This window comes from Ochotona princeps, chromosome 8 (genome assembly GCF_030435755.1).
Source record: "Ochotona princeps isolate mOchPri1 chromosome 8, mOchPri1.hap1, whole genome shotgun sequence".
Classification (NCBI taxonomy): Eukaryota; Metazoa; Chordata; class Mammalia; order Lagomorpha; family Ochotonidae; genus Ochotona; species Ochotona princeps.
In genome coordinates, this window is record NC_080839.1 from 66349714 (window position 1) to 66373785 (window position 24072).

At 56.4% G+C, this 24072-nt stretch overlaps 1 protein-coding gene across 1 annotated transcript in view; it reads right to left on the reverse strand.

The window, feature by feature from the left end:
* KLHL29 (kelch like family member 29) overlaps positions 1 to 24072 on the reverse strand; it is a 252231-nt gene that overhangs the window by 39238 nt on the left and 188921 nt on the right. Inside the window, exons 4-5 of the mRNA XM_058668207.1 lie at positions 9352 to 9493; positions 7231 to 7746 (exon numbers count right to left, since the gene is read on the reverse strand). Coding sequence (XP_058524190.1) covers positions 7231 to 7746; positions 9352 to 9493 — 658 coding nt within the window. The remainder of the gene's footprint in view (positions 1 to 7230; positions 7747 to 9351; positions 9494 to 24072) is intronic.

Genomic DNA, 24072 nt, shown 5'->3' on the forward strand with positions numbered 1-24072 from the left:
TGTAAAATTGCTTTTGACATGCTGTAGAGGCTGCAGCTTCCCTCCACTCGCTTGCTTTCTTTCTCTTTCTTTCTTTCTTTCTTTCTTTCTTTCTTTCTTTCTTTCTTTCTTTCTTTCTTTCTTTCTTTCTTTCTTTCTTTCTTTCTTTCTTTCTTTCTTTCTTTCTTTCTTTCTTCAGAGTTACACCTAGGAAATAGGCAATAAGGACTGTTTCAATAGATGGCAACCCTTTGGTCGTTTTCTTCTTCAAGCGATGTACACAATGTGTTGTGTTCCTAAAATACTACACTTGTGTTATTTTTACCTCTTACATTTCTAGAAGAGCGAGGATGTTCCTGATTGGAATGTACCTTCAACAAAATCGTTGCTCATGAAAGCAGTTTTGTGCCACCTTTTCTTCAGCCTGGTCTCCCGGCGTGGGGGTCCTGCCCATGCCCATCACACAGTCATCTTGTGCTCCGTGTTCTTTCTTATAAAACTCCTTGCCAGATTCTGTACGCCTCTAGGGGCTAGCCCTGGATGGCACCTTCTCCCCAGCCAAGTCAGCAGCTGTCGGGTGCTGGGTTGTGGGGTGGGTCCCCAGCAACTTCCTGTGAAAACCCACAAGCAGCGAGCAAGGCGCCTGAGGACTGTCTTATATTTGTATCAAACTTCCAGGCCAGAACTAATGGTGCCCGGGTGTTTCTCACTTGGGCTGAAGGCACTAAAGATCAAGCAAATCTTCACTTTGCAAGGCTAGGTTGAACACTTGCCCAAGACCAAGGTCACCCCCACCCCCACCAAACACTGACTGGGGAGGCAGACAAGTGAGTCTCGTAGCCCAAGCAGGAGTTCTGGCGTTTGTGTGCCCAGCATTCAGAGGAAGCGTCCTTAGGTCCAAAGGCTTAAAGTCTTTGACCCATCTCCGATCTGCACAGGCAAATGGTTTCAGGGGAGTGTGTGTGTGTGTGTGTGAGAGAGAGAGAGAGAGAGACTCCATGATGGATGAAGCTATTGAAACAATCACAGCTCTGTGTCCCTGCCTTTCTCTCTAACATTCTTCCCTAACGCTTCTGTAGAAGGGCCTGCTGTCTCTTGCTTCTTATTGTCATCTTAGCTGTCTTTAATGCCTCTGGCAGCATCGCCCTCCCTCTCTTTTCTCCAGTCCCGCAGCGTCATTGCTGGAACCTCCTGGCCCTCCCTCCACCCCCATCCTCCTGGCGGAGTGCAGGCTCCTCCAGAGCAGACACCCAGCTTTCTCCCAGGGCCTGGCACTATAGCTGGGGTCACTGGGCATCCCATGTGGCTGCTTGTCTAGCAGAGGACAAGGCTGGTATAAGGCCCACAGCCTGTGGGTTTCCCTGGATTATGGAAAAAGCTACATGTGGGCTGTGTACATAGCAGGTGCATAAAACTTCATAAATACTTGGTGGCGTACCAGGAAGAGTGGCAACAAGATGCTGGCCCCCCTCATGGCCTCTGCACCATTCCCTGGAGTCCTCCATCCCATGAACGGAACTGCACCCTCGCCTCCCTCCTGTCTGTGCAGCCCTCTCCTGCCCAGCAGCATCTAGACTCCTGTGGCCCTGCCTGTCTGACTGTGGGGCTGGAGCAGGACTGCTGGCCCAGCAGGGCTTGGCTGAGAGCTGGGACTGCAGGTCCACCTCCTCCAGCACAGTGCAGAGATGACCAGGGATGGCTTACTCTGCTCTGGCCCTGGCTCTGCTCAGCTGGCTGAGGTGGCCCGGGGTCATCTGCTGCATTGTGGTTGACACTGTCTCTGGGTGGCCTGGCTGCCTTGGCTGTGTCTTTCCGCTTGCCTGGTTCACTCATAGTCAAATGATCTGTTAACAAAACCGTTAAGCCCTGGACAACCCTCCAATTAAGGAGGAACAAATCCCCTAGGACACGGCCCTGGGCAGGGGAGGAGGGCTTTCAGAGCTGGCTGGGGCAGGCACTGCACACGCGCGGGCAAGGAAGAAACAACTTGGTGCACCGGAATTCACTGGGCTCAAGATGGGGGTTTCCTGGGGGAGGCTTGTGGGTAGAGTGTGGTGGCTGGAGAGGAGACACTCAGGGTAGTAGTGGCATGATGGGTTTGGTTGCAAATCTGTGCTGGGAGTTGTCTGGTCAGATGGGACAAGGGGAGCTATTTTGGACAGCAGTGCTGGTCCTGGGTCACAGGTACACCTGCCTGCATTTCTTCGCAAGATGCTTTAGGTAGCAGGAACAATGGCAGGCATTTTCGTGAGTCCAGCGTATGCCATTTAACCAGCAAAGCAGGAGTGTGAAGCTCTGTGTGATGGAGGTGGGAATGAGGCTTGAAGATGCCAGTGTCCGGCCCAAGCTCACTGGGTTGGTGCATGGTGGCAGCTGACTCCTCCCTAAGCAGCCTGGCGTGCGGCTCCTCACCAGCTTCTGTGCTGCCACCCACTCTCTGTGGTTGGTCTGTAGTAACTGAAGGATCCTAGCAGTCCCATCTGCTGGCTTGGCCTTAACGGGGAGTCGCAACCCCACTAACCATGGTGTCAGGTTGAACACTGCAGACCCTGAGGGTGGACAGGAGGAGCCCACAGAGGATAAATTGCTGCTGAATTACAGCAATTGTCCAAGCAACAGCCTGGTTCCTTTCAGTCATGGCCATGGTGGAAGATAACAAAATGCTATAATAGGGGCGGTGAGGTATTTTCTTCCGTCCAGATGGAGCCTTGAACCACGTGCCTCAGACCCGAGGGTTCTGGATGGCATGCTGCCTCTGGCTTTGTCCCATGAAGCTGGGCCCCTGAGAGGTTGTGGGCCCTGGGAGGTGGCCAGGTGTGAAATGACAATAAACTCGGCTACAGGGATTGCTCTGTGCCAGGCGCTGTTCTGTGGCTTTGACATAAAATAGCTCAATCCTTAGAGTGGGAGGAGGCAGGTGCGATTGTCACCATCCCTTTGGTGATGAACAAACCGAGGTTCCTGTTCCAGGGCTTTGGTGGAGGTGCATTCCTGGTGGATGGGGTGTCCACAGATGATGGCCTTCTACATGAGGTGCGGGGCAGGCATCAGGGTGGGGAATGGCTGCGGCAAGGAGCCTCCCTTGGGCACTTTCTACGCCGGGACTCCTGGGAGGGAAAGGCCCAGAACCTCTCTGAGGAATTCCCATCCCAGCACTTCATGCTCTCCTTCATTGACTACTTCCTGTACATCTCGGCACAGGACCCTGGTTCAGATGCTGCTGCGGGTAGAGTGGAGGTGTCTACCCCACCCCCTGGGGTCACAGAAACAGGCAGACTGGAGAACCCAGGCTTGTTGCAGCAGCAGGTGCCAGAGTCCAGAGGCACCCCTTCAAGGCCCCGTTAGAGGTGCTGCATGGCGCATGGCAGGCAGAGGCTGCCATGGGTTTAGGACCATGACAGTTGCAACCACAGAGCACTGTGGACAGCTCAGGGGATAGCTGCTGGTCATGAGCTTGGCACCTAGGTGGACTCTTGATGGTATTTCTGAGATGCAGACAAGAGCAGAGCAGGTCTGGGAGAAGACCGTTCCAGTCTGGGCAGCACCTCACGCCTCTGGCCTAACCATGTGTGGGTAAGAGTCATCGCCTGCATTCCAAGGTTCTTGCAGAATCTTGGTGAGGTTGCAAAGGGAACAGTGCTTACTGGACCTGTCAGGATGTAGGGAGATTTGTACTGGGCTCTGGACCAGGGAGGAGCAGCCCTGGATCTTCCTCCCACCGCGGTGATGTGTCCCACCTGCCGCAAGGTGGCACCACCGGGGCCTCTCAAACTCTGAACCCTCTGTTCTGAGCTGCAGCCTGGCTCCCTGCCTCCTCAATTTCTCCTAAGTCTAGGCAGGTGTCAGCAGCAACGGCTGGTTTGGGCATGAAGCAGACACAATGCATGTACAGTCGTGATTGTAGGTCCATGTGCCCCCTTGGGTGGGGCCTTGTGGCCCCCCACCCTATAGAATCCTGAGACAGAGGAGGCATAGCACCCCACCCAGGCCAACCTGGCTTCCATACGAACACAAAGGCCTTGGTATAGCTCTCAGCTAGACCTGGGGCCTGGGCTCCCCAGCTGCCAACCTGCAGGTAGCTACAGCCTGCACCTGGGCTGCGAGCTCTGCAATCATGGACAAGCAGCCAGGCTTGTGGCGCCCAGAGCAGTGACACGAAGCTTCATGTCTCTCCGAGGCCTGAACTTGGCTGTGCTTGTTCCTCTGGGTGAGCTCAGGGGCTCTAGCGCAAGGATGAGGGAAACAGCCCGCGTATTTTACAACAGACGCCAAATGCAACCAATTCTTTTTTCCTCTCTTATCACTTGGCACACATGAAATCTATTTTTAATTAGCTTTCAACGTATAACCTAAAAAAGAAAGAAAACCCCACAGCTTGCTCTTACCGTCCCCCACTCCCAAACTGTTCTTAGAGAGATTCATCTTGTAGGCTTCTTAAAGAAATCTATACGTGCGCCATGCATTTAAATAACACTCATTAAAGGGAAGCGTGCGCCAGCTGCCTTCTCTAGTCACAGATGAGAGACATGGCTTGACCTCTTGCAAATCCAGAAGCACTTGCACACCGCCTTTATGTTTCAATTGGTTACGTTTTAAATTAAAGTCCCAATGCCCTTTTTGGGAAGGCAGACTAATAGAGCCCTCGCTGAAATTTCAGCTCAGTCGATTGGAAGATAATTACAAGAAACAAAATGTAAAATTTTAAATCAGGGCACTAATGAAGTCTAAAAATACCAGTGGCCCATCCGCCTGCCTGGCAAAACCTGTTCTTCTAGGAGGGGGGTCTCTGGGTAATTACTCAACCTTGGAGATGCCAGGTTGTCACGTCAAACAATGGTAGGGAAATCTCGGGCCTCTAATGAGCTAGATCGCAAGGCATTCGGTGGTGGATCTTATTATAATACCGGGCAAGGTTTCAGATGGGAGAGGGAGAAGAGGAAAGTTTCCCCCATTTTTTTCTTTCCACTGGAGTTCTGACTGTGTTCCTGCATCCTGCAAGACCTCGTGGAGCCAGCTGTCTGTCACTTAAAAGGGTAAAAATCAACTGGGCTTCAGAGAAGTAAGATTCCCCAGGGCTAAAGTTAAGAACGACCCAGATCCAAACCCATGTGGTCCTGCCGGGAAAGTGACTCTTGCATGGCAAGTTTCAAATATCTGCTTTGCAAATTTGAGTTTCTTGTTTTAAAAGAATATCCCGTTGTTTGACGTTAGATCTGACAGACAAATTATAGCTTCAACATGAAAGGCTTTTAAGATTAGAAATGAAAGAAGAAATCACTTGAATTAAAAAAAAAAAAACCACCCTAAAGCCACCCCGGTTTGCTCAGCGAGATGTTAGCCGATGCCCGTGCGGGCTGTCTACCCGCGAACAGAGTGGGATTGGCCGCTAGCAAAGGCTGGGAGTAGAGAACAGCTTCTGGAGAGGCAGCAGGCTCACGGGCCACCTGGGAAAATCGGCGCAACTGATGGGCCGGGCAGGGCTAGAAGCTGGGAAGCAGAAGGATACAGACAGAGAAGGCGGAGCCCTAAGCACCAGGCCCCCTAGACCCGTGCCTCATGGCTCTCGCCTGGCGCTCAGTCCCTCCAGGACGCTGTTCTCTCCCTTCTCCAGGGTGCAGAGAGAGTTTCCTGCCTCTGATCTGCACAGATATCACAGGAGCAGCTCTGTAGTGGGTCACCGACCTTAGGGGCGTCCCCCTGACATCCCATGCATGGACCAGTCCTACCCCCTGTGTCTCCCTGATATAGGATTGGAGGATGTTCCAACCTTGGTGGGGCAGGAAAGTGCCAGTTAGCTGCTCAGCTGTGTCAGGATCCGTTCCTTTTCTGCATGAAACAAATTCTTTTGCATGCATTCCTGGACCCAGGTCAGCCAGGTAAACTCCTCAACTTCAGGAAACTGCTCGGACAGGGGATAGGCTCTGCATTTGGGGGGCACTGAGGGAGCTGGGGCCCCCACTTGTCTGGTGTGTCCAAGCTGGTGGCTCATGAACTGGGGGTATATGTGTGCTGTGTGCACAAGTGCACCTCTTTTAAAGGCAGAGGAAACGTACCCAAAACGACTCTTATAAAAAAATCTATGTAGTTACTTTTTTCTAAAAACAAAAAGATTAAGCAAAGCAAGAGTAGACTGGAGATTAGATGCAACGTCCTACACTTTTGCCATATACAATCAGTGGGGATTTCTGAAACAAAGGCCGTTGGGGCTCAATCAGGCTGGGGTTACACCCCACATGGATCTTAGCTGAAGGCGGTTGTTGGATGGCTTGGTAAGATCTGAACTTGGCATGCAAGGATGAAGACAGACTTCTGAGAGCCGGCGGGAGGAGCAGCTCTGCTTCCACCCCCTCCTATGATGTGTACCCTAACACAGATACTTTCTGGGGTCCCACTCGCCAGCTGTACCTGAGGCATGGGGACTGCAGCGGGGCAGGCCAAGCTCTGAGCTGTGGGCCCTGTTGGCCTGGCATGCCAAGTGGCGTGCTTATTGAAGCAGAGAAAGCCAGCAGACCGCATGACCCTGGCCCCTCCTCCTTCTGTCCACTCTGAGCATCCAACCTGGCTACAACCTGCTGACGGACACCAAGAATGAGTCCTGGAGTGTCTGGGGAGAGCTCCTGCCCTGACCCTGAGGCTGGGGTGTCTGGGGAGAGCTCCTGCCCTGACCCTGAGGCTGGGGTGTCTGGGGAGAGCTCCTGCCCTGACCCTGAGGCTGGGGTGTCCATCTGCCTTAGGTTTGTGCTGCCAAGGATTTTCCTTGGGGCTCCGCTGGTGGGGGAGGGCAGGGGGAACTGGTCACTGAAGGTTGGGGCTGGGGGTGCTTCCTCTCAGAGTCTCCCCAGTCCTAAATCCCTTAGGGATGCTCTTGTCCCATGGTCCCTGCATAGACAGCTCACACTGTGCGTGTGGGTGGAGAGAGCAGGATGTCCTAGAGGCAGGATGCCTCATAGAGCCCAGGATGTAGCCGCTGATTCCTGATTGAGGGGCACCTCGGCCTGACCTTGGGTCAGAAGTCAGGACTGGCCTGGAGGGCAAAGGCCTGTGGACTTGGCAGGCTCTCTTTCCTTCCCCTCCTGTCTCCATTCCCCCAGCTTCCCCCATGCCAACCGCCACACCTCTCCTCTGTCACACCTCCCCTGTCTGAGGCGGAGCTGCCCAGTCTCCAGGCTGGGCCAGACCAGGGAAGGAGCCACCCTGCAATGTGTGTCTGTCCTCCCTGTGTCACAGAGGCGCGTGGGCAGCAGGACTTACCTTTGGGGTGCCCTGGGTCGGTGAATTCATACTTCCCCACGCCGATGGTGCGCAACATCTGCAGCCCATGGGCAGAGTCGGTCGTGGGGGGTCCATTGGTGGCGGGGGCACCGCTGGGAAGGGTGGCGGATGGCTGGGCTGGTGGTGGTGGCGGCGGCAGGAGGGGCCCTGCCATGTGGCCATTGCCCACTGCAGTGGGTCCTGGGCGTGCTAGTTGCCCCACGCCGGGAAGTGTAGACACGGCCAGGGGCTGAGGGCTGGCATACAGGGCCTGGGCAGGCATGTTGACCACCACACTGCTCAGTGGCTGGGAGGGTGGCTGCGGGAGTGAGTAGTGGCCTGGCATCAGCGGGAGCTGCGGCCCCACGTGGGGAGGCAGTGAGGGGGTCACCCCGATGACTGGGGCTTGGACGTTCACGGCCGGACTGAAGGTGGGAGGCTGAGCCACTCCATAGGAGTGTGCGATCAGGGCAGGCTGGCTCCCAGCGGCCATCGTGGTCACCCATGGTCCAGTGCCTGCAAGGGAGAGGGAAGAAATGTCATCTGCCGGTCACCTAGTCACTCAACAAACCCCAACTGTCCCAGGCCCTTGGCTGGGTGCTGTTGCCTAGAGGAACACAGAGAATAGGAATGGGTGACTAGACATGTACCTAAGGAGATGTGGATCAACACTCAGGGTGCTCAGAACAAGAGGTGCCATTTGCCTGGTAGAGGTGAGAAGCAACATTTCCAAAGAGACATGGGTCCAAACCTCACTGCTGCCACTGGCTAGCTAAGGACATGCGCCAGCCACTTGTCTTCTCTGCGACTCAGTGTGATCTGCTCAGTGGGATCAGGGGCACCACCCCCCTTCCAGGGCTACTGGGGAAAGGGGGGTGGGGACAAAATCAAAAACAACCCTGCAGTACTGAGTCCCGGGGAGGCACTGCTGGTCACTTGTGGAACACAGAGGAACACAGAGCCTGGAACGACACCTGCTTGGTGCCCCGAGGCAGCGGAGCCTGGGGGTGAGGGCACCAGGTGTGGGGATGAAAGATCTGGTTGGGGCCCTTAAGGGAACATGAGCAGGACAAGATGGGGTACAGAAAGCCCCCCACCTTGGAACTTGACACAAGGGCCAGTGGATGACAGTGGGGGATCTCTGAGACTCCAACGCTGCTTTAGCTTTTGTGATTCTACCACTCGGGACCACCAGCCCTAGTGGGAGCCATGTAGTCAGATTCTAGAAGGGCTGGTGGGGGGGCAAGTGCACCTTGCTCAGAGCAGAGGAGGATGGATCGCCATGAGCCAGGCCTGAGAAGGCACTCATTCCAAGTTCCCTTTGTTCCAGGAATCACCAAGGAACACGGAAATGTGTCCCCCTGCCCCTCACCTCCCGAGAGTCGAGCTGGAGAGGTCCTGGGCTACTCTGCAGGGCAGGCCACAGGGCCACATGGGTGACCCAAAGGGGAGGTCTCCAGGTACCTGCAACAAGTTCTGTCTTGTTTATACCTAGGACTTGGATGATGATGGGGGCAGGAAAGGGGGCAGCATAACCAAGCCTGCTGCAGATACCATGCTGGCATACCCAGGAACAGGGCAGCGACGCAAACAAGCGTCTAAGGGATCCAGCGGGCCACCTGCAGAAGGGGTGACACGAAGCCTTTCCCTTGGGTCCCCAAGCCCAGCTGCCTAGTGAGGATATGGAAAGGGGAGTGGAGGCTACCAGGGCTGCTGAGATGGCATGTCATGTAGCTGAGGTAATGGGCACTGGGATGCAGATGTAAGTCCCAAGCAGGCCACAGTGGGGATAGGGAGCTGTCTGCACATTGGGTCCTGGGCACTGAGAACTGGGATGGTGATGAACTGCCAGCCGGGCAGGAAGGGGCATGCGGCTCTCCCAGAAACTGAATGGAAAGGTGTGACCTGAGTGATTGGCTGTGAATCATAGTCAATAGGATCATAGCCATAGGGTCATTCGGAAGGAGACCCTTTCATAACCCGGAGCCTCTCACTGCCCTGCTCTCCCAAAGTTTCCTGAGTCACGGGAGAAGGGGTGGAGACACAGGGGATGACACGCTGGGTCCCGCATTCCCACCACACCCTACCCTGCGGACCCAGGGCTCAGAACCGGGCACACACCTGGATTGTCGCTCTCCCTCATCTGTTTGGAGGGTGGCTCGTCGGTGTCCCAGGGTGTGGACTGATTGATGGGTGTCTGGCCCCACCGGATGCTGGTCGCCAGGCCCTGGGTTTGACTGTCCGCTTTGGAGATGCCAGGAGCCTGTGGAAAGCAGATCAGGAGGGTGAGCTGCTGCCTCTGCACCGACCCCGAAACGGTGCTCCCGTGGCCGGAGCTTGGTCCCTGCTCCTCCACGGCAGTCACGAGCACTCTGGCCAAGCAGCTCCTGGCTCCAGGATTCTCAGCCCAGTGCCTCCTGACCCCCTGGCCCTGCCTCCCCTCCCCGTCCTTGAGCCTTTGCAGCAGAAGGCACATTCACACACCTGACACCTGCTTTCCCCGCAGGTCTCAGTCCAGCAATGGAACAGAGCAGCACAAATGCAGCCTATATACCAGGGTGTGTGTATTCAGCCTATCTCAATATCCGCCACCCCCCCCATGCCTGGTCCTTTCCCATCCCCATCCTGTACCCACACTGGCTCGGAGGCCCAGATGTCCCTCTGGGAGCTCAGGTCCAGCTCCAGATCCAAGGGGTTAGTGGGACTGGGGACTTCTTGGGACAGACAGGAAACAGGCTCGCTGCCCCATGAGCTCATCCAGTGTGTGAATTTAGATCACTGGGAACCATGCAAACTTGAAGGTGGAAATGAGCATCAGGATGGCGCTGGCCTCCCTAGGTTACAGCCATATGCCGGGATGTTATTATAGTCATTACAATTCACATTTTCCACAAATTCTTTTTTTAAAAAACATTTTTTTTTTTTTTTTATTGGAAAGGCAGATGCACAGAGAGAAGGAGACAGAAAGATCCTCCATACGATAGCTTTCTCTCCAAGCAGCCGCAATGGCTGGAGCTGAGCTGATCCAAGGCCTGGAGCCTTCTCTGTGTCTCCCATGCAGGTACAGGGTACCAAGGCTTGGGCCGTCCTCCGCTGACCTCCCAGGCCACAAGCAGGGAGGTAGAGGGGAAGTGGAGCAGCTGGGACCAGAGCAGTCTTCCACAGTGGATGCAAAGCGAGGACCCAGCCACCAGGACAACACGCTGGGCCGCTACAAATTCTTAATGAGAAGGCAAGCGCTTACACTGTCATTCTTAATGAGAAAAGCAGGCCACAGAATGACACATGTGTAAGTATCCGCTATCAGATAACACACAAGCAAAATGTGAACAGGGACGTCCTTGGGTGACTTTGTTCTAACGTACTTTCCCGTGTTTGACAAACTGTCTGTTGTGCTGTTATTTATAATAAGGAAAGAATCCTAAAAATATGTTGGCGTGGTAGGGATGGGAGTGAGATCACTGCAGTTAGAGGGACCACAACCCCCGGTCACCAGGTGTGGTCCACTGAGGCGGGAGTGGGGGGAAACAGGCAGCAGAGATGGAGGCCCCTCTGGGGGTGGTGGCTGTGGTCCTGTGGTGACTTCTAATCCAAGCTGCTCCCTGAGCCTACTGGCAGGTGGCAGGCACAGTGCCCTGCTGGCCCTGGCACCCCTCCTGGGTTCTGCAGCAGGAGAAGGAATGGGGAGGCAGGTGCCATGCTCAGTGCACAGGATGCCTGCACTAGGGTCTGTTGGGATGCAGGTGGGGCAGGACCTGGGGTGCCTTGCATAAGGTTCCTTAGGCTATGCCATGTGCCAACCTGTTCTGCAAAGGCATGGCTTATGGGATCAGGGTAGGCAGCGACTCCTGGGGTGAGGGAGTGCAAAAGAGTGCGACTTGGAATTTAGTCACATTCACCAGTAGCATTGGGGGACCAAGAGTATGGCTGTCCCAGTGTCCTCCCTGTGGACAAGCTCCCTGTGGGTGGGCCTGGGCTGGGAGATGTCCGAGGTGAACCAGCTTGGGCTGTGGCTCATCCGGGGCCCTACTCTGGGGCCAACTTTGAGCACTGGGACCCCAGCCTGGCTCCAGCACCCGTTCACTGCCAGCCCAGAGACCCTCCTGCCAGAGGGGGACACTGCAGCCTCTTTGAGCTCCTTCCCAGACAGGAAGCTACTTCCAGGTTCAGCGTCCTCTGGTGGCCACCTGTTCAGCTGTGCTGAGTCAGCAAGCTGGTATGTGCACAGGCTAAGGAAGGTCCTAGAAACTGGCCCTACACTAGCCACTGCTACTGCTGGTAGAGGCGGCTGGGATCCCCTCCTTGAGTTTGGGTGCCCAGAAACTTCTGGTGTTTGCTCTTATATTGGGGGAGCATCCAATCTCACACTCCTGTGGCTCGTCCCCTTGCTAATACGCTCCTTAGTCAGACTGCTTGTCCTGGGCTCAGGTTCTGGTCAGGCACTGTGCAGGGAACTGGGGACCCTGGGGCCCGAGACCCGGCCCCACCCTCAAGCAGCCGCTCCCCGAGAAGAGATGTACCCTGTGAATCGCATCAGGCACCCTGACGGGCGGGAGGGCTAGGGGGAGAGCACACGGGGCTACAACAGGCCTGCTGCTCGCCCGCATCTTCCACGGATATTACAAGTGATTTTTTATGTTCAAGACAGCGGCTGTGCTGGGAGAAGGAAGCTGCATTCCTTTCTTCCTGGGGAAAGATAAATAAGGCCACTTGTGTTCCACTCTGTCCCCGGCAACATCAAACACTGTGAGCAATGTGCAGGTCGGGAATTTTATTTATTTTATTAAAGTAATGAAGTGAATATTGCATCTTCCATTCCTGCCACAGAGAAATGCACCGAGCGCCAGCATTACCCTGGGAGAGCCTTCTCCTCTAGGCCCTTGTGTAAAAAAGCAGGACCCTAGCTTCCAAAGGCTTCTGGATACTTCTGGGTGCTTCTTGAGGGGGAGGGAGAAGGGGAGCTTGTGTGGGTCTTGGCTTCAGTTCTGAATTTGGGTCTTAGCTAGGCTTTTCCTCCCATGGGCCATAGGTCCTGCCCTCTGGGCAAGCACCCAGGACTCCCTGCTCATCCTGAGCTCCGTGCTCCCCTGTGGTGGGGGACCACACAAGCACAGCACAGAAACCAACCAGGTAAACTTAGACCAGCTTGGAAGAGGGAAGGCAGGTAGGTCCGAATGCCTCCCCGCACCCCCGTCCTCCTGCGGCCACCTGGGACCCCAGAGAAGCCGCCAACCCTCTGGCCTTCCTTGGGCATCGCTGGCCTGGCTTCTGCCTTAATGACAGGGTGGCATCCAGCGGACAGAGGCAACCTAGGACAGTGTCCCCTGCCTGGCCTCAACACAGTCAGTGGCCCTGTCTGCCCATCAGCATGCCTGGGCAGGTTCTCTTGACTTCTCTCTAATGAGATGCTAATGGGATGCATCATTAACGCCACAGCTTTTTAAACCTTGAGCTCTTGTAAATTTTCAAAGGTCACATTTTCACAGAGGCTGACAGCACCTTGCTCCTGTCAGCGGCTGAGCAACACCAGAGGCCCAGGCCCGGGGCTCAGACTCTGAGGTGGTGGCAGAGGAGGCAGGTGCCCTGGGGGTGGGGACGCAGTGGGCGTCCCGGCCTTGGAGCAGCCTAGGGGACCATGCAAGTTGTGTCTGCCAGGCTGGGGCGGCAGGGCGGTTGGGGGCAGTTACCTAGCAAGTGGTTCTCAGGGCCCCACTTCAGGGGATCTGGCTGGAGTAGGTCAGGGGCCAACAGCAGCCAGGGAGGCCAAGGCACATGAACTTCCACAGAGCACCCTTCGCTCAGCAGGCAGTGCACCTGCGAGTCTGCAGCAGCTCGAAGAGGCTGCTTTCCGTCCGTCTGTCTGGGTCAGCCTCATTTTCTGCTGTGCACAAAGATGCTTCTAGGGCAGCAGAAAGAGAGGGAGGGGTGAGGGAGGAGAGAGAGGGAGAGCTTCCATTCTCTGGTTTACTCCCCATCCAGGGCTAGACCATCCAGGTCTCCCATGTGCGAGGTAGGGGCTCAAGTACTTGGGCCATCTTTCACTTTCTCCCCCTAGGTGCATTAGCAGGGAGCTTGATGGGAAGTCCGGCAACCAAGATTCAAAATGGGATGCTGGCATCCCAGGTGGTGACTTAACCCACTGGCTCTGGTCAGGGATGTTTGAAAGATGCCTGGTATGTGGACCCCTGGGGCTGTTCCCAGCTTCATTGGTCTCACCTCTGCTCCCTTGGGACCCAATAAGCAAACAATCACATACTTAGCACCTGCCCCTGGGACCTTGCTCTAACCTGTCCTGGGGGCGGGGAGGGGTGAGCTCCAGGAAAGGATTGTGGCTCCACACTGTACTTGGTCCAACCTAGTGCACTTGTATCGGGGTGGGGTGAGCAAATGAAGGCGCCACAGTGCTGGCCAATAGGGAGGGGCTCTTCCTTTGCGTTCCATAAACAAGTGTACACAGAACTTGTTTCAGGAAGAGGGCAACAAGAGTCCCAGGCAGAGCAGTGCAGTAGTGGGGTGTCATTTGGAGTGGGGGACCCCACCACTGCCATCCTAGGAACTACTCAGAGGCCTCACAGATCCCACCTACTGCCCAGTGACTGGAACCCATGCTGCGCACCGGGGTGTGGTGAGGGTGTGGGACACCGGGGTGGTGGTGGGAGATGACTCTTGCCTCGGTGGGGCTGAGGGACACTTAGGGAGTCTCCTGGCAAAACGAGAATGCAGAAGCCTGTGTTGGCCTAAAGCAGCGGAGAAGGTGAATGAATGGCACCCGAGGGTCAGGAAGTGAGCTCAGAAGACAAGGGGCCGGCATTGGGCTGTAAAAGCTAGACAGGATTCAGCAAGGCAGACAGACGGGGGCTAAGGTCACCATCAGAGAACCCTGTAGGGACCTGCTCATTTCTGGCTTAGACACATTTGACCAGGGTGGACTGCAGGGTCCACTTCTGGGGTCCCATGTTAGGGGTGATGACATTAGCACCGGTAGTCCTCTCCGCTGGCTCTGACTCCTTGTCCCTGTGGTGTGGGCAGGGCCAGCACAGTCTGTCTCTGCTGGGGGTTGGGATGGCACAGTTTCTCCCCTCACACCTGTCATAGCTGTGAGCTTCTGCCACACCTCCCTGCATTGATCTGCCTCTGTGTCAACTCAACAGGGCTCCGCCCTGGCTGTGTCTCTTTGCCAGGAGGAATTAACCCTCCAGAGGGATGGGACCTTGCACCAGGGACCTGGGAGGACAGCACAAACTAGGAGAGAGGCCTCAGGGGGCTGTCTGCTCCCAGCGCTACAGATGCTCGGAGCAACCTGTGTCACTGATAAGAAACTGCACCACACAGTCATGATGAAATGCAAATGGAAGATCAGATCAAGGAAAACAGAGATGTGAGTCCAAACCACTGGGTCAACTGCACGGCTGCAGCCCACGGGGTTCCAAGGACTGTACCAGCGGAGCCTTCTGCAAAGCACCAAGCTGCTTCAGGAAGAGCAAAAGCAGACTCAGGCCTGTGACTGTTAGGACAGACAAAGAATGGCAGACACTCGCTGGCCCTGTCCCCATCCTCTTACGAGAACTGGCGACCATCGGCTGGCTCTCTTGTCATCACCGTGAGAGCCACGTGATTACCCTAGACCTGCCCACACATGTATGATGTCTGGGGGAAGGGACACACAGTGTGTGCCTTCAGACAGGCCACTTGGGTGTTGCTTCTGACACGGAAACACCCTGTCTCCCAGGTATCCCTTTGTGCTCCTTGGAGGATTGCAGGCGACATAGAGTTGGGACGGTTATTTGCATAAAGGCTAAGGTTGGTGCAGCCTTTTCTGAGGCACATACAAGCTGGGTGGTGGGTGCCTAGTGGCCTTGGGTGACAAACTAGGAAGCCACAGTGAAGACAATACCAGCAGGTGACGACAAGCTCGCGGAACTTTGAACTTGATCTGCTCAGTGCAGCTGTCTGGTGCTACGGGTCATTCGTGAGCGTTCTGATCCTGTGAACACCCAGGAGGAGTGCCAACCACAGCCACTGCCAGCATGTTCATGGGTGAGATGCACATGGGAAGGCCTGGGGGTGTCAGGAGCGTCAGTGTCGGAACCCCTCCAAGAGTTTCTGTGACAGCAGGCACCACTGGGCACCGGAAGGTGTGCCAGGGCTGGGCATGTCGGAGTCATGGGGGGGATGGCCCTGTTACAGCACTGGGGCACCCAGGCCTGTTTCCAAGTCTGGGGACTAGGGGGCTGAAGCTGGTCACCAGGTTCTGACCGGGGCTGTTTGACGTGGCCGAAAGGAGGTTAACTTCTGGCTGTGGCCACTTGCATGGACTCTGTCCTGTCCTGAATCTGGGTTCTGCCAGGGGACAGAAGGATAGGTGAGTGGACAACCAAAGCATACGTGGGTGGCCTCCGGGAAGAGGAAATGACATCTAACCTCTCTCACTCTCATTTCATGATTGCCACTGAACCACATAGCACTGCACTCGGGAACAGAGTCAGAGGCGGCTGTGGGGTCTCCCCAGCTCCCCTGCCCTCATTAGCCAGGCTGTCCTCTCCAGCCCCCCGGCTCAGGTTGGCACCCCCGGCCTCCCCCTTGGAGCCCTACTGTGATGTGCTTCGGAGCCCACTGAAATTTCTAATAATACTAACCAATCATGTGTTAAATTGAGACACTTCTGGCTCGCACGCCGGAAACCACGCGATGGTTTAAAGGACCAGTGCTTACCTTTCTCTGTCAATTTGCTGCTAAATTACTGCTTTTGGAGCAACTTATAGAAAAGTAATTCTTTATTTAAATTTTAATTTCAATCTTGTCATTTTAAATGTATATTCGGATTTCTTTCATATTAAGGATTATGATGAAGTCTTTGGAGGGTGAGTGATCCTGCCATTGCCCCGTGGGGGTAAGTGATCCTGCCATTGCCCTGGGTGGGGGCTGAGGGGAGCGGCCCCAGGGCACAGGTGCAGAGATGGCTGCCCCCGGCGGGGGAGGGAGGAAACCCTGCCTCTCTCAGGGCTCTGATCTTGCCAGTGGGTCCCGGCTTTGCATCTGACCTTGCGAGTTGTCTGCAAATGCTTGGAGTTGAAGCCACAGTTACTTCCTGTGCCCTCTCTTTGTGGATCACCAAGAGGGTCTAGCCACAGGCGCCAGGCCTGGATGCAATGCCAGCTACCGTCTTAAGAGCTCGCATCTGCCACCCTCACAAGACGGGCATGGGCACCGTGTGTCCAGGAAGGTGCCATGCTGCTCTCACCCATGAGTGTGCTCAGCCTGGACAAGAACTTGATCAGTGTTCCCAGGGCTCAGGCCAGCAGCCCCTCCAGCCCGTCTCCATGGTAATCTTTTGCATTCACTATTCCCATAACAACACCTGTTTGGGTCTCTGTCCGTGAGCGCCCGGTTTTCCTAGTGTTCTGGAGGTCTGTTTGCATTTGGCTTTTCCAACACCAAAGCCTGTGCTGAGAGGGCGGCATGGTGGTGGCCTCCCTGCAGTTGCCGTGGGCTCACATGCTCCCCGTCCAGGCACCGCCCCCCAACTCCCATCCCCTTCCTGCAACCCCCTCCCAGTGGACAGGCCTTGTGGACAAAAGAAATGATAAATCCCGCAGAACCTTATAGCTTGAAGCTTTCAAGCTCCCTCTAACAACTTTCAACAGGAAACTTCTTAGTCCCATTTCCAAGTAACTTTTCATCCATTACAAAACCCACAAAATTTTCAAAGGGGCTTTGAAATCAGATCACCTAGAAAAAAAAGCTCCATCACAAACAGCGAGTCTTTGAAAGGAGCGTGGCCCTTCCCTGTGCTTCAGTTCCCCTCTGGTTCCCGCTTCCCTTTCATTCTGCTGAAAGGCTCAGGGCATGCCTGGCCCTCCATGGGTGCCTGTGATGAGGAGAGCGAGTGGCCCCTACTGACATGTGACACCCGGGACGCGGAGGAGGAGAGCAGGGGCATCTGCTTGTGGGCCAGGCCGGGCCTTTCATCGCTCCTGTCACTCAGCCCTCAGGACTCCCCCCACAGCCCACTCCCTGCCCCTGCCCCCCCGCCAGCTCCAGGTCGCCTCACCCTTTTGGCAACAACGCAGCAGCCTCCTGCGCATGGCATGGCGTGCCTGCCTTCATTCTTGTGACACAGGTGGGCGGGAGGCGTGGCGGGGCAGCCCCAGCTCTGGCCTTGGAGGGGACATTTCCCAGCTAACAGCCCCGCGGGCAGCGGCTGCAGGGTCACTCCTCACCCTCCAAGGCGTCAGCTTCAGACACACAGGCAGGCATCATATGACACCTGTTTCCGCAAGCCTTTGTCGTCCTCAGATCTGAAACCCTTGGTGAGTGTGGTGAGGACAAGTTCTCTGCACAGCAGAGCTGAGCTGTCCTGTCGGTAGGTGTAGGGCCGCGTGCTCTCCCTGGCGGAGCTGTCAGCCCATGGGCCTTCCCATAGGTGCTTCCTGTCCACTTTGGGGGGCCTCTTTTGGAAGGTCAGAGAAACAGAGACCATCTATCCACTCCTCAGATGTCTTCTACAGCCAGCTGGAACCAGGAGCCTGGAACTCAACCCAGCCTAGATGGCAGGGGTCAAGTCCTCAGGCCAGCGCCTGCTGTTTTCAGGGTGCACCTTAGCAGGAAGTTGGATGGGAAGTGGAGCTGGGACTAGAACCTAGGTCTGCTGCCATGGATGCGAGTATGCCAAGGGACATCCTAACCACTGTGCCCCAATGCCTACCCTCGCAGTGCATGGTTTGGAATGGCTTACCCAGTTGCTGGCCTGCTAACTTGGACCCTGGTCCTGCTAGTCCTTCTGAAGTGGAGGTGGGGGGCATTTAGGATGAACTAACATCTCTGTGCACGAGGCCCATCGGGAGCCCATCGGGAGCCCATCGGGAGCCCATCGGGAGCTCAGGACCAAGTCTACAGCTCCCTCTGCAGTTTCCTTTTTTCCACAACCTCCCCGTGAGCCTGCTCAAACCCTGTGTGAGCCCACCAGCCTGGACAGAGCACTCTTCAGTTCCTGTTACAAAGACTTGCTGAGGGAGGGAGCCCGGCTGCGTGTGGCTCACTCCGCGTGAAGCTGACTGCGCAATCCTGCAACGCACACCAATTCTGCAACTTTATTAGAGACCTGACTGTCGAGGGGTCAGTAGCAGCGTCATAGCGGGGTGCAAAACACAGAGACAGGCCATGCAGCCACTGAGCTCTAATGAGGTGGCTCCCAGTACAGATGAAAGAATTGGGTGGGGGTGCTTCAAGACACCCCAAGGAAAGCCATCCAGGCTGGCATGAGGGGGCTTGGGGCCTGGCAGGACTGGCCACGAGAGCCACAAGAGATGCCAGTTTTCTTTTCCCTGCCCCCAGTGCTGTGTCCTCCTGCTCGGGCCCTCTGTGTGAGTGGCCAGGCGGGCCCTGAGGGAGGGTCAAGCCCTCCGGCCACAGGCCAGCTCCTCAGCTCCCTGGGTTCAGAACAGAGACTGAAGTGGTTTGTTTTTAAGGAAATGGCCTCATTCAGCACCAATCCCTGGGCAGAGTATACCAACTAGGGACGGGAGTGCCAGCTGCAGGGTGATGTGGCAGGGGACAGCAGAGACAGGAGAGAGGACTCTGGTGGGGATAGACAGAGTGGGCTGGGAGTGGGCACCTGGGTGCTGCCATGTGGCCTTGGTGAGGGGGGCCCTGCAGGGTGCTGGGCTGGCTCTGTAAGGTGGAGGCATTGCCCATGATGGAGCTGGCCCAGAGGTGGCTGCGGGCTTCTATCTGGGGCCACTTGCCTGGACTTGGGGTCCAGGAGAACCCAGACAGCTGTTCTCCATGAATGCCTCTTCCCAGGCTGCTGGGGACCAAGGTTTCTTAGACCCCCAAGGGAGGGCTTCTCTCTGGGATGTCCGGCTACCACAGCTTTAGTTGTTCTATGGGGGCTTACTGCCTTAGTCGTACTGCCTTTCCATTCATCCCTCTGCCTGCCTGTCCATTCAGTTATCTATCCATCTATCGGTCCGTCCATCCATCCTTCCATCCCATACCTGAAGACAAGCTGCCCTGTCCTGCGGCAACCCGCCTCGCCACGGAGGAGTGCACAGGCTAATGGGAGAGTCTGAATCGTAATTCTAGCAAGTCGATAGCCACTGAAGCTTGACCTGGGCCACTTTACCGTCATCCCTTACGGCCTGCGAGTTCTCTGAGGACACAGTCGGGGTATTCGTCTCGGCTGCTGACTGTGCACACTCAGGTTGCTGTAACACAGACCCTCAGCCTGAGTGGCTTGTGAGACACAGGTGTCCATTCCTCAGGGCCCTGCGGGATGGGGCATGTGACACCCGGTGGTCAGCACAGTCACGCTCTGGGGGGTCTCTCCTTTCGGCCTGCAAACTGTAGCCTTCTCGCTTTGTCCTAACATGCAGGGAGCACCAGGGTCCCTTTCTCTGATGCCCACTGCGTGGGCACTGACCTGCCGTGATCTCCTCCATACCTCATTTGATCTCCTGGAGGCCCCATCTCCAAATGCTGTCACCATGGCAGTTAGACCATGGGGGTCAAGGGGCCACTCAGCCCAAGGTACTCACACAACATGCCCCCGTGGGGGTTGGGAATTCCAGCGGAATCCAGTGGCCTGTTGTTTATGCTTCCACCTGACTCCAGGCGCCAGGGGCAAGGGGGCATTTGATGGACAGAGACCACCCCCCCCCGAGAGCCGACCAGCCTGCAGGGGGGTCCTGCCACCGGCTTCAGCTCTAATTTTCTGATGCTTTGCTTTCTTCCCCCTTCACAACATAATCTCCATGATCTCCAGTCTTCCCCGAACGCTGTGGAAAGGCCTGTTGTATTTATCTCCAGAGAATCCACCGTGCCCCTGTGCAATTTTCCATTGTCATGGTTCATTTTAATTTCCTCTAAGGCTGTTGGCCACTCTCGTGTTCAGAAATAGCTTGTTCCACTTAATAAAATAAAAAGCGCTTAAATATGCAGACACTAGAAGTTTCCTTTGCTTGTTCCCAAACATTTTGGCAAGTGGCGTGAGCGGCAAGGCCTCTTGCTGCACAAGCCACAGGGTTTTCCCCAAAGGTGCAAGGTGCAACAGCACAGTCTTAGAACTTCCGGGGAAAGGACAGCTGCCCTGGATATCCACACATCCCCACGGGGGTCCTCATGCCTCTCCTGGTCCAGCAGTCTGAAGTGGAGGTCTGTCCCTCACTTGCTGGCCCTGCGGCCTTGCGCAAGTCACTTCACCTCTCTGAGCCCAAACAGATTTCAGGGAGAAATGGAAATCTCCATCTCCAGCTGGGATGCGGGGCTGTCAGCCAAGGAGGCTCAAGCCCAGGCAGCGCGGCCTCTAGTGGCGGCTGCCTGAATTGCAGGTCAAAGATCGGAGCTGTGCAGGAGACAGAGAACCAGAGACAATGAATGTCACAGGGCATCTCTCTTGGGCTTAAGTGATGACAGTTAGGAAGCCACAGTCCAGGTGCCTGCTAGACCCCAGCTTGGGAGCTGGAAAGGGGCAGCAGCAGCCGTGGCTTTACAATCTCTTAGTGGCCCAGGAAGCTACTTCCAGTCTGCAGTACTCTGGTACCTGGCTCTTCTCGGACACAGAAGCCACCTTGCCCCACAGAGCACCCCTGAGATTAGCTCTAGGGTGGGGTGAGAACATGCATAGGAGTGCAGGCCAAGCTATGCTGGCAGGTGGGCGTCCCCCAGGCAGCCAGCCCCTGGCGGGCATCGTTGGATCCTGGCAGTGTGCAGGTCACCTCGGTTACCAACAGCCCCCTCTGCCAGGTCCTCAGGAGCCACCCTCTCTGCAAACACATCTACAAGTACTCCGTTTGTCCCTGCGCCCCATCCGTTTGTCCCTGCGTCCCAGTCTCTGCAGGGTTTGCACTGGAATCAGAACTTGCTTGCGGGGAGCTATAGCCCACATGAGGTCATACTGCAGAGATGGGAACCTTTCAAACCAAGCCAGCTCTCTCCATCTGCTTCTGCTTCCTTCTGAGTTCCAGACGCAACCACTCCCATGGGCCATGCTTTGAGGATGACATGCAGCCTTCACCCGTGCCTGTGCGTTCACACACACGTGCACTAGCCTGCTCGGCCACCTGGCTGCACACACACGCAGTGCACAGACCTGGCTAACCTCAGCCTGCCCTGCCCGCCTCGTGGAATTTCTCCCTCTCCAGTGCCTCCAGAGCAGACTCCCCGGTGGCCACTTGGAGCTTCCCTCCCAGACACATTTTTTTTTTCCTAAACCGGCTTCCAATCTGACTCACTGCAGTTTTGAAACAAGAAAACATCAACAAACACGAGGCAGGGAAGCAGATGGCAACAATGGCGGGAGGCAGAAAACAGAGCCCACTCCCTCCACCAGGGGCAGGCGAACATATTGTTCCCCAGATAGCGACACCGGCCCTGGCCGTGTCTGTGGGACATGTGCGTGGGCCCTGTCGCCGCTGTGGGGACCACAGCAGCTCTGATGGGACCTGGTGGACTGGGTGGCAGCCTGTGGGGCAGGTTCTCTGGACACTGGCACCTGCCAGTTTCCGCGGGAGGGAAGCAGACATACCAGCACATCCCAGGGCACTTCAACTAGCAGAGGCCGGAGATCAGGGCGGGACGGGCCACTGGACTCAGTTCCCTTCTTCCCCTGCAGTTGGCCCTGGCCACCTGCTCTCATCTCCAACCAGATGCCGGGGAACCAGGACTAGCTTGCTCACTCCAGGGGGTAAAAAGCAGTCTCAGAAGCCTGGCTGCTGGTGCAATCCAAGTTCAGCCCCCTGGCAGGTGCAGGGAACTGGAGTGAGCTCATGGGCATCCTTTGCTGATTTTACTTTACTCTGGAAACAGAACTCTAGTAGTCACGCTGCAAGGAGCCTGGGTGACTTTCTGTAGAGGCCCCAGGGCTGCGGTCCCTGTCCGGCTACCCGGAGCCCAGTCCAGGAGGTGGTCTTCATTTGTAGTGGGAATTCCAGGGAGAGGGGAGCCACGCACTGAGGCCAGGACCAAGGACCTGTCCTGCTGCGGGGTGATGGGGCCAAGGGCCTGGGAGCTGGAGTGTGCCATGCTCCATGCCGACACGGACCCACTTGGTCCAGCCTCAACGTTACAGTAAGACAAAGGCTCTGTCCTCCAGCAGAACGGACGGGTGCGGAAAGAAAACAGGTGGACTGGACAGAGGAAAAGTGCTCTGAAGGGGGTGAGGGGAAGGGGAGTGCTCCGTCTCAGTTGTCTGGGTCCAGGAAAGCTGCCTGAAGGAGACGGGGGGGGGGGGGGGGTTGGGGGGGGGGGGAGTCCTGAGCAGTAGGGGCGGGGCGTGGTCATGGAAGGACAGGGCCTGCTTGTCACCTTAGGTCAGGGCCTTTGTGGGGGGTGGTCAGGACAGCAGCGTGTTGAGAGCGACGGGCTCGTATGGGATGCCTTCATGGCCTGGGCGCCCCAGGCAAGCACTTGTGTCCCTGAGTTTCAGCATCCTCGTTAGCATTCCGGACCAGGGGGCTTGGAAGCACACAGATCACAGATTGCACACGAACTGCCGGCTCGGAGCCTGGCTCAGCGGCTCCCCCTAGCGGCCGCCGCACTCCGCCTTTGGGTTGTGAGCCTCTCCTGTTCGCACGTGTTTACACACACACACACACACACTCCGCTGGCCCCCATGGGGCCCATGCGCTCTGACACCTGCAGGTGCCTCTCCCTTCCCCGGTCCCTCCGGGGAGTCCCCAGCCTTGGGGATGTGCTACAGCTGTCCCTACTCCAGGCTATTCCTGGCCACCAGAGGGACTCCAGTCTGGGTTCATTCTGAGAGCCCAGCAGCAGCAGGCTGTGGAAGCCTCAGGACGAGGGAGGGAGTGTGCTTGCCTCCGTGCCCCCACCTCCCACCGCCCTCCCGGGGCGAGGAGCTGTCACCCACATGTGTGTGTCACACTCATACTTGCTGCTTTAGCTGGGATCACGGCCATTGTCAACACTGGCCGGCACTCTGAAGGCCAGGGATGGTCTGGACTCTCCCCTCTCCCCCCAGAGACTTGATGTTGAAAGATGACTGTTGGGCTCAGCTGGCATGGTGTCTCCATGCTCTCCCCCGGGGAGTCTCGCTCAGGTGGACCTTGCTAGCGACCCTCAGCTGCTGCTGCTGCTGGGTCAGAACCGACACTAACAGACCCATGCCCTTCCCCAGCAGGGCCCTGGCACTTGGAGTGCTCCAGTTGCCATGTGGTGATGCACAAGCAGCTGCCGGCTTGGGCGCCTGGCTCGGCGTGCCACTGGCTCCTGAAGCTGCTCTGTCATCGACTCTGCCTCCCGTGCAAATGGAAGAAGGATCGTCACAGCAGCGGCAGCATTGAGGCCACCAGGAAGCTGTGGTTGTCATGGGAAACCGTACACAGTCCATGGCCACGGCCATGTCTGCCCTCCCTAGAGGCAGGTGCCTTTCAGCACTGCACGGCACTCTGCCCAGCTCTCCCCCGTGGGATCTCATGTGTACACCTTCACCAGATTCTGATTACCTTCACTGTCCAGACCCGAGGCAGGAACACGGGACTCAGGGGCCACTGCCTTGCCTGCGTTCCTCAGCATCCTACCTCCTGCTGAGGCCTCCCACCTGCATCTGCCAGAAACCCTGACTCTGCTGCCCATCACACCTGCCTTCCTCTGGCCCCCAGGAGGGTCACCTGTGCACCTCTGTAAGCTGTCAGTGGGGAGTCCTGACACCAGCCATCCATTGCTTTTTGCCAAAGGAGCGGTGGCTTCCCCCTGTGTTCATGTTTTTAGCCCTTCGTGTCTTCAAACATTAGGGACTGTGCCTGCTGTGGTCCCATGGGGCTCAGCGAAGAGGCTAACATCTCAATCCCCGCCTCAGTGAAGATCATCTGCATTGGTCAGGGTTCC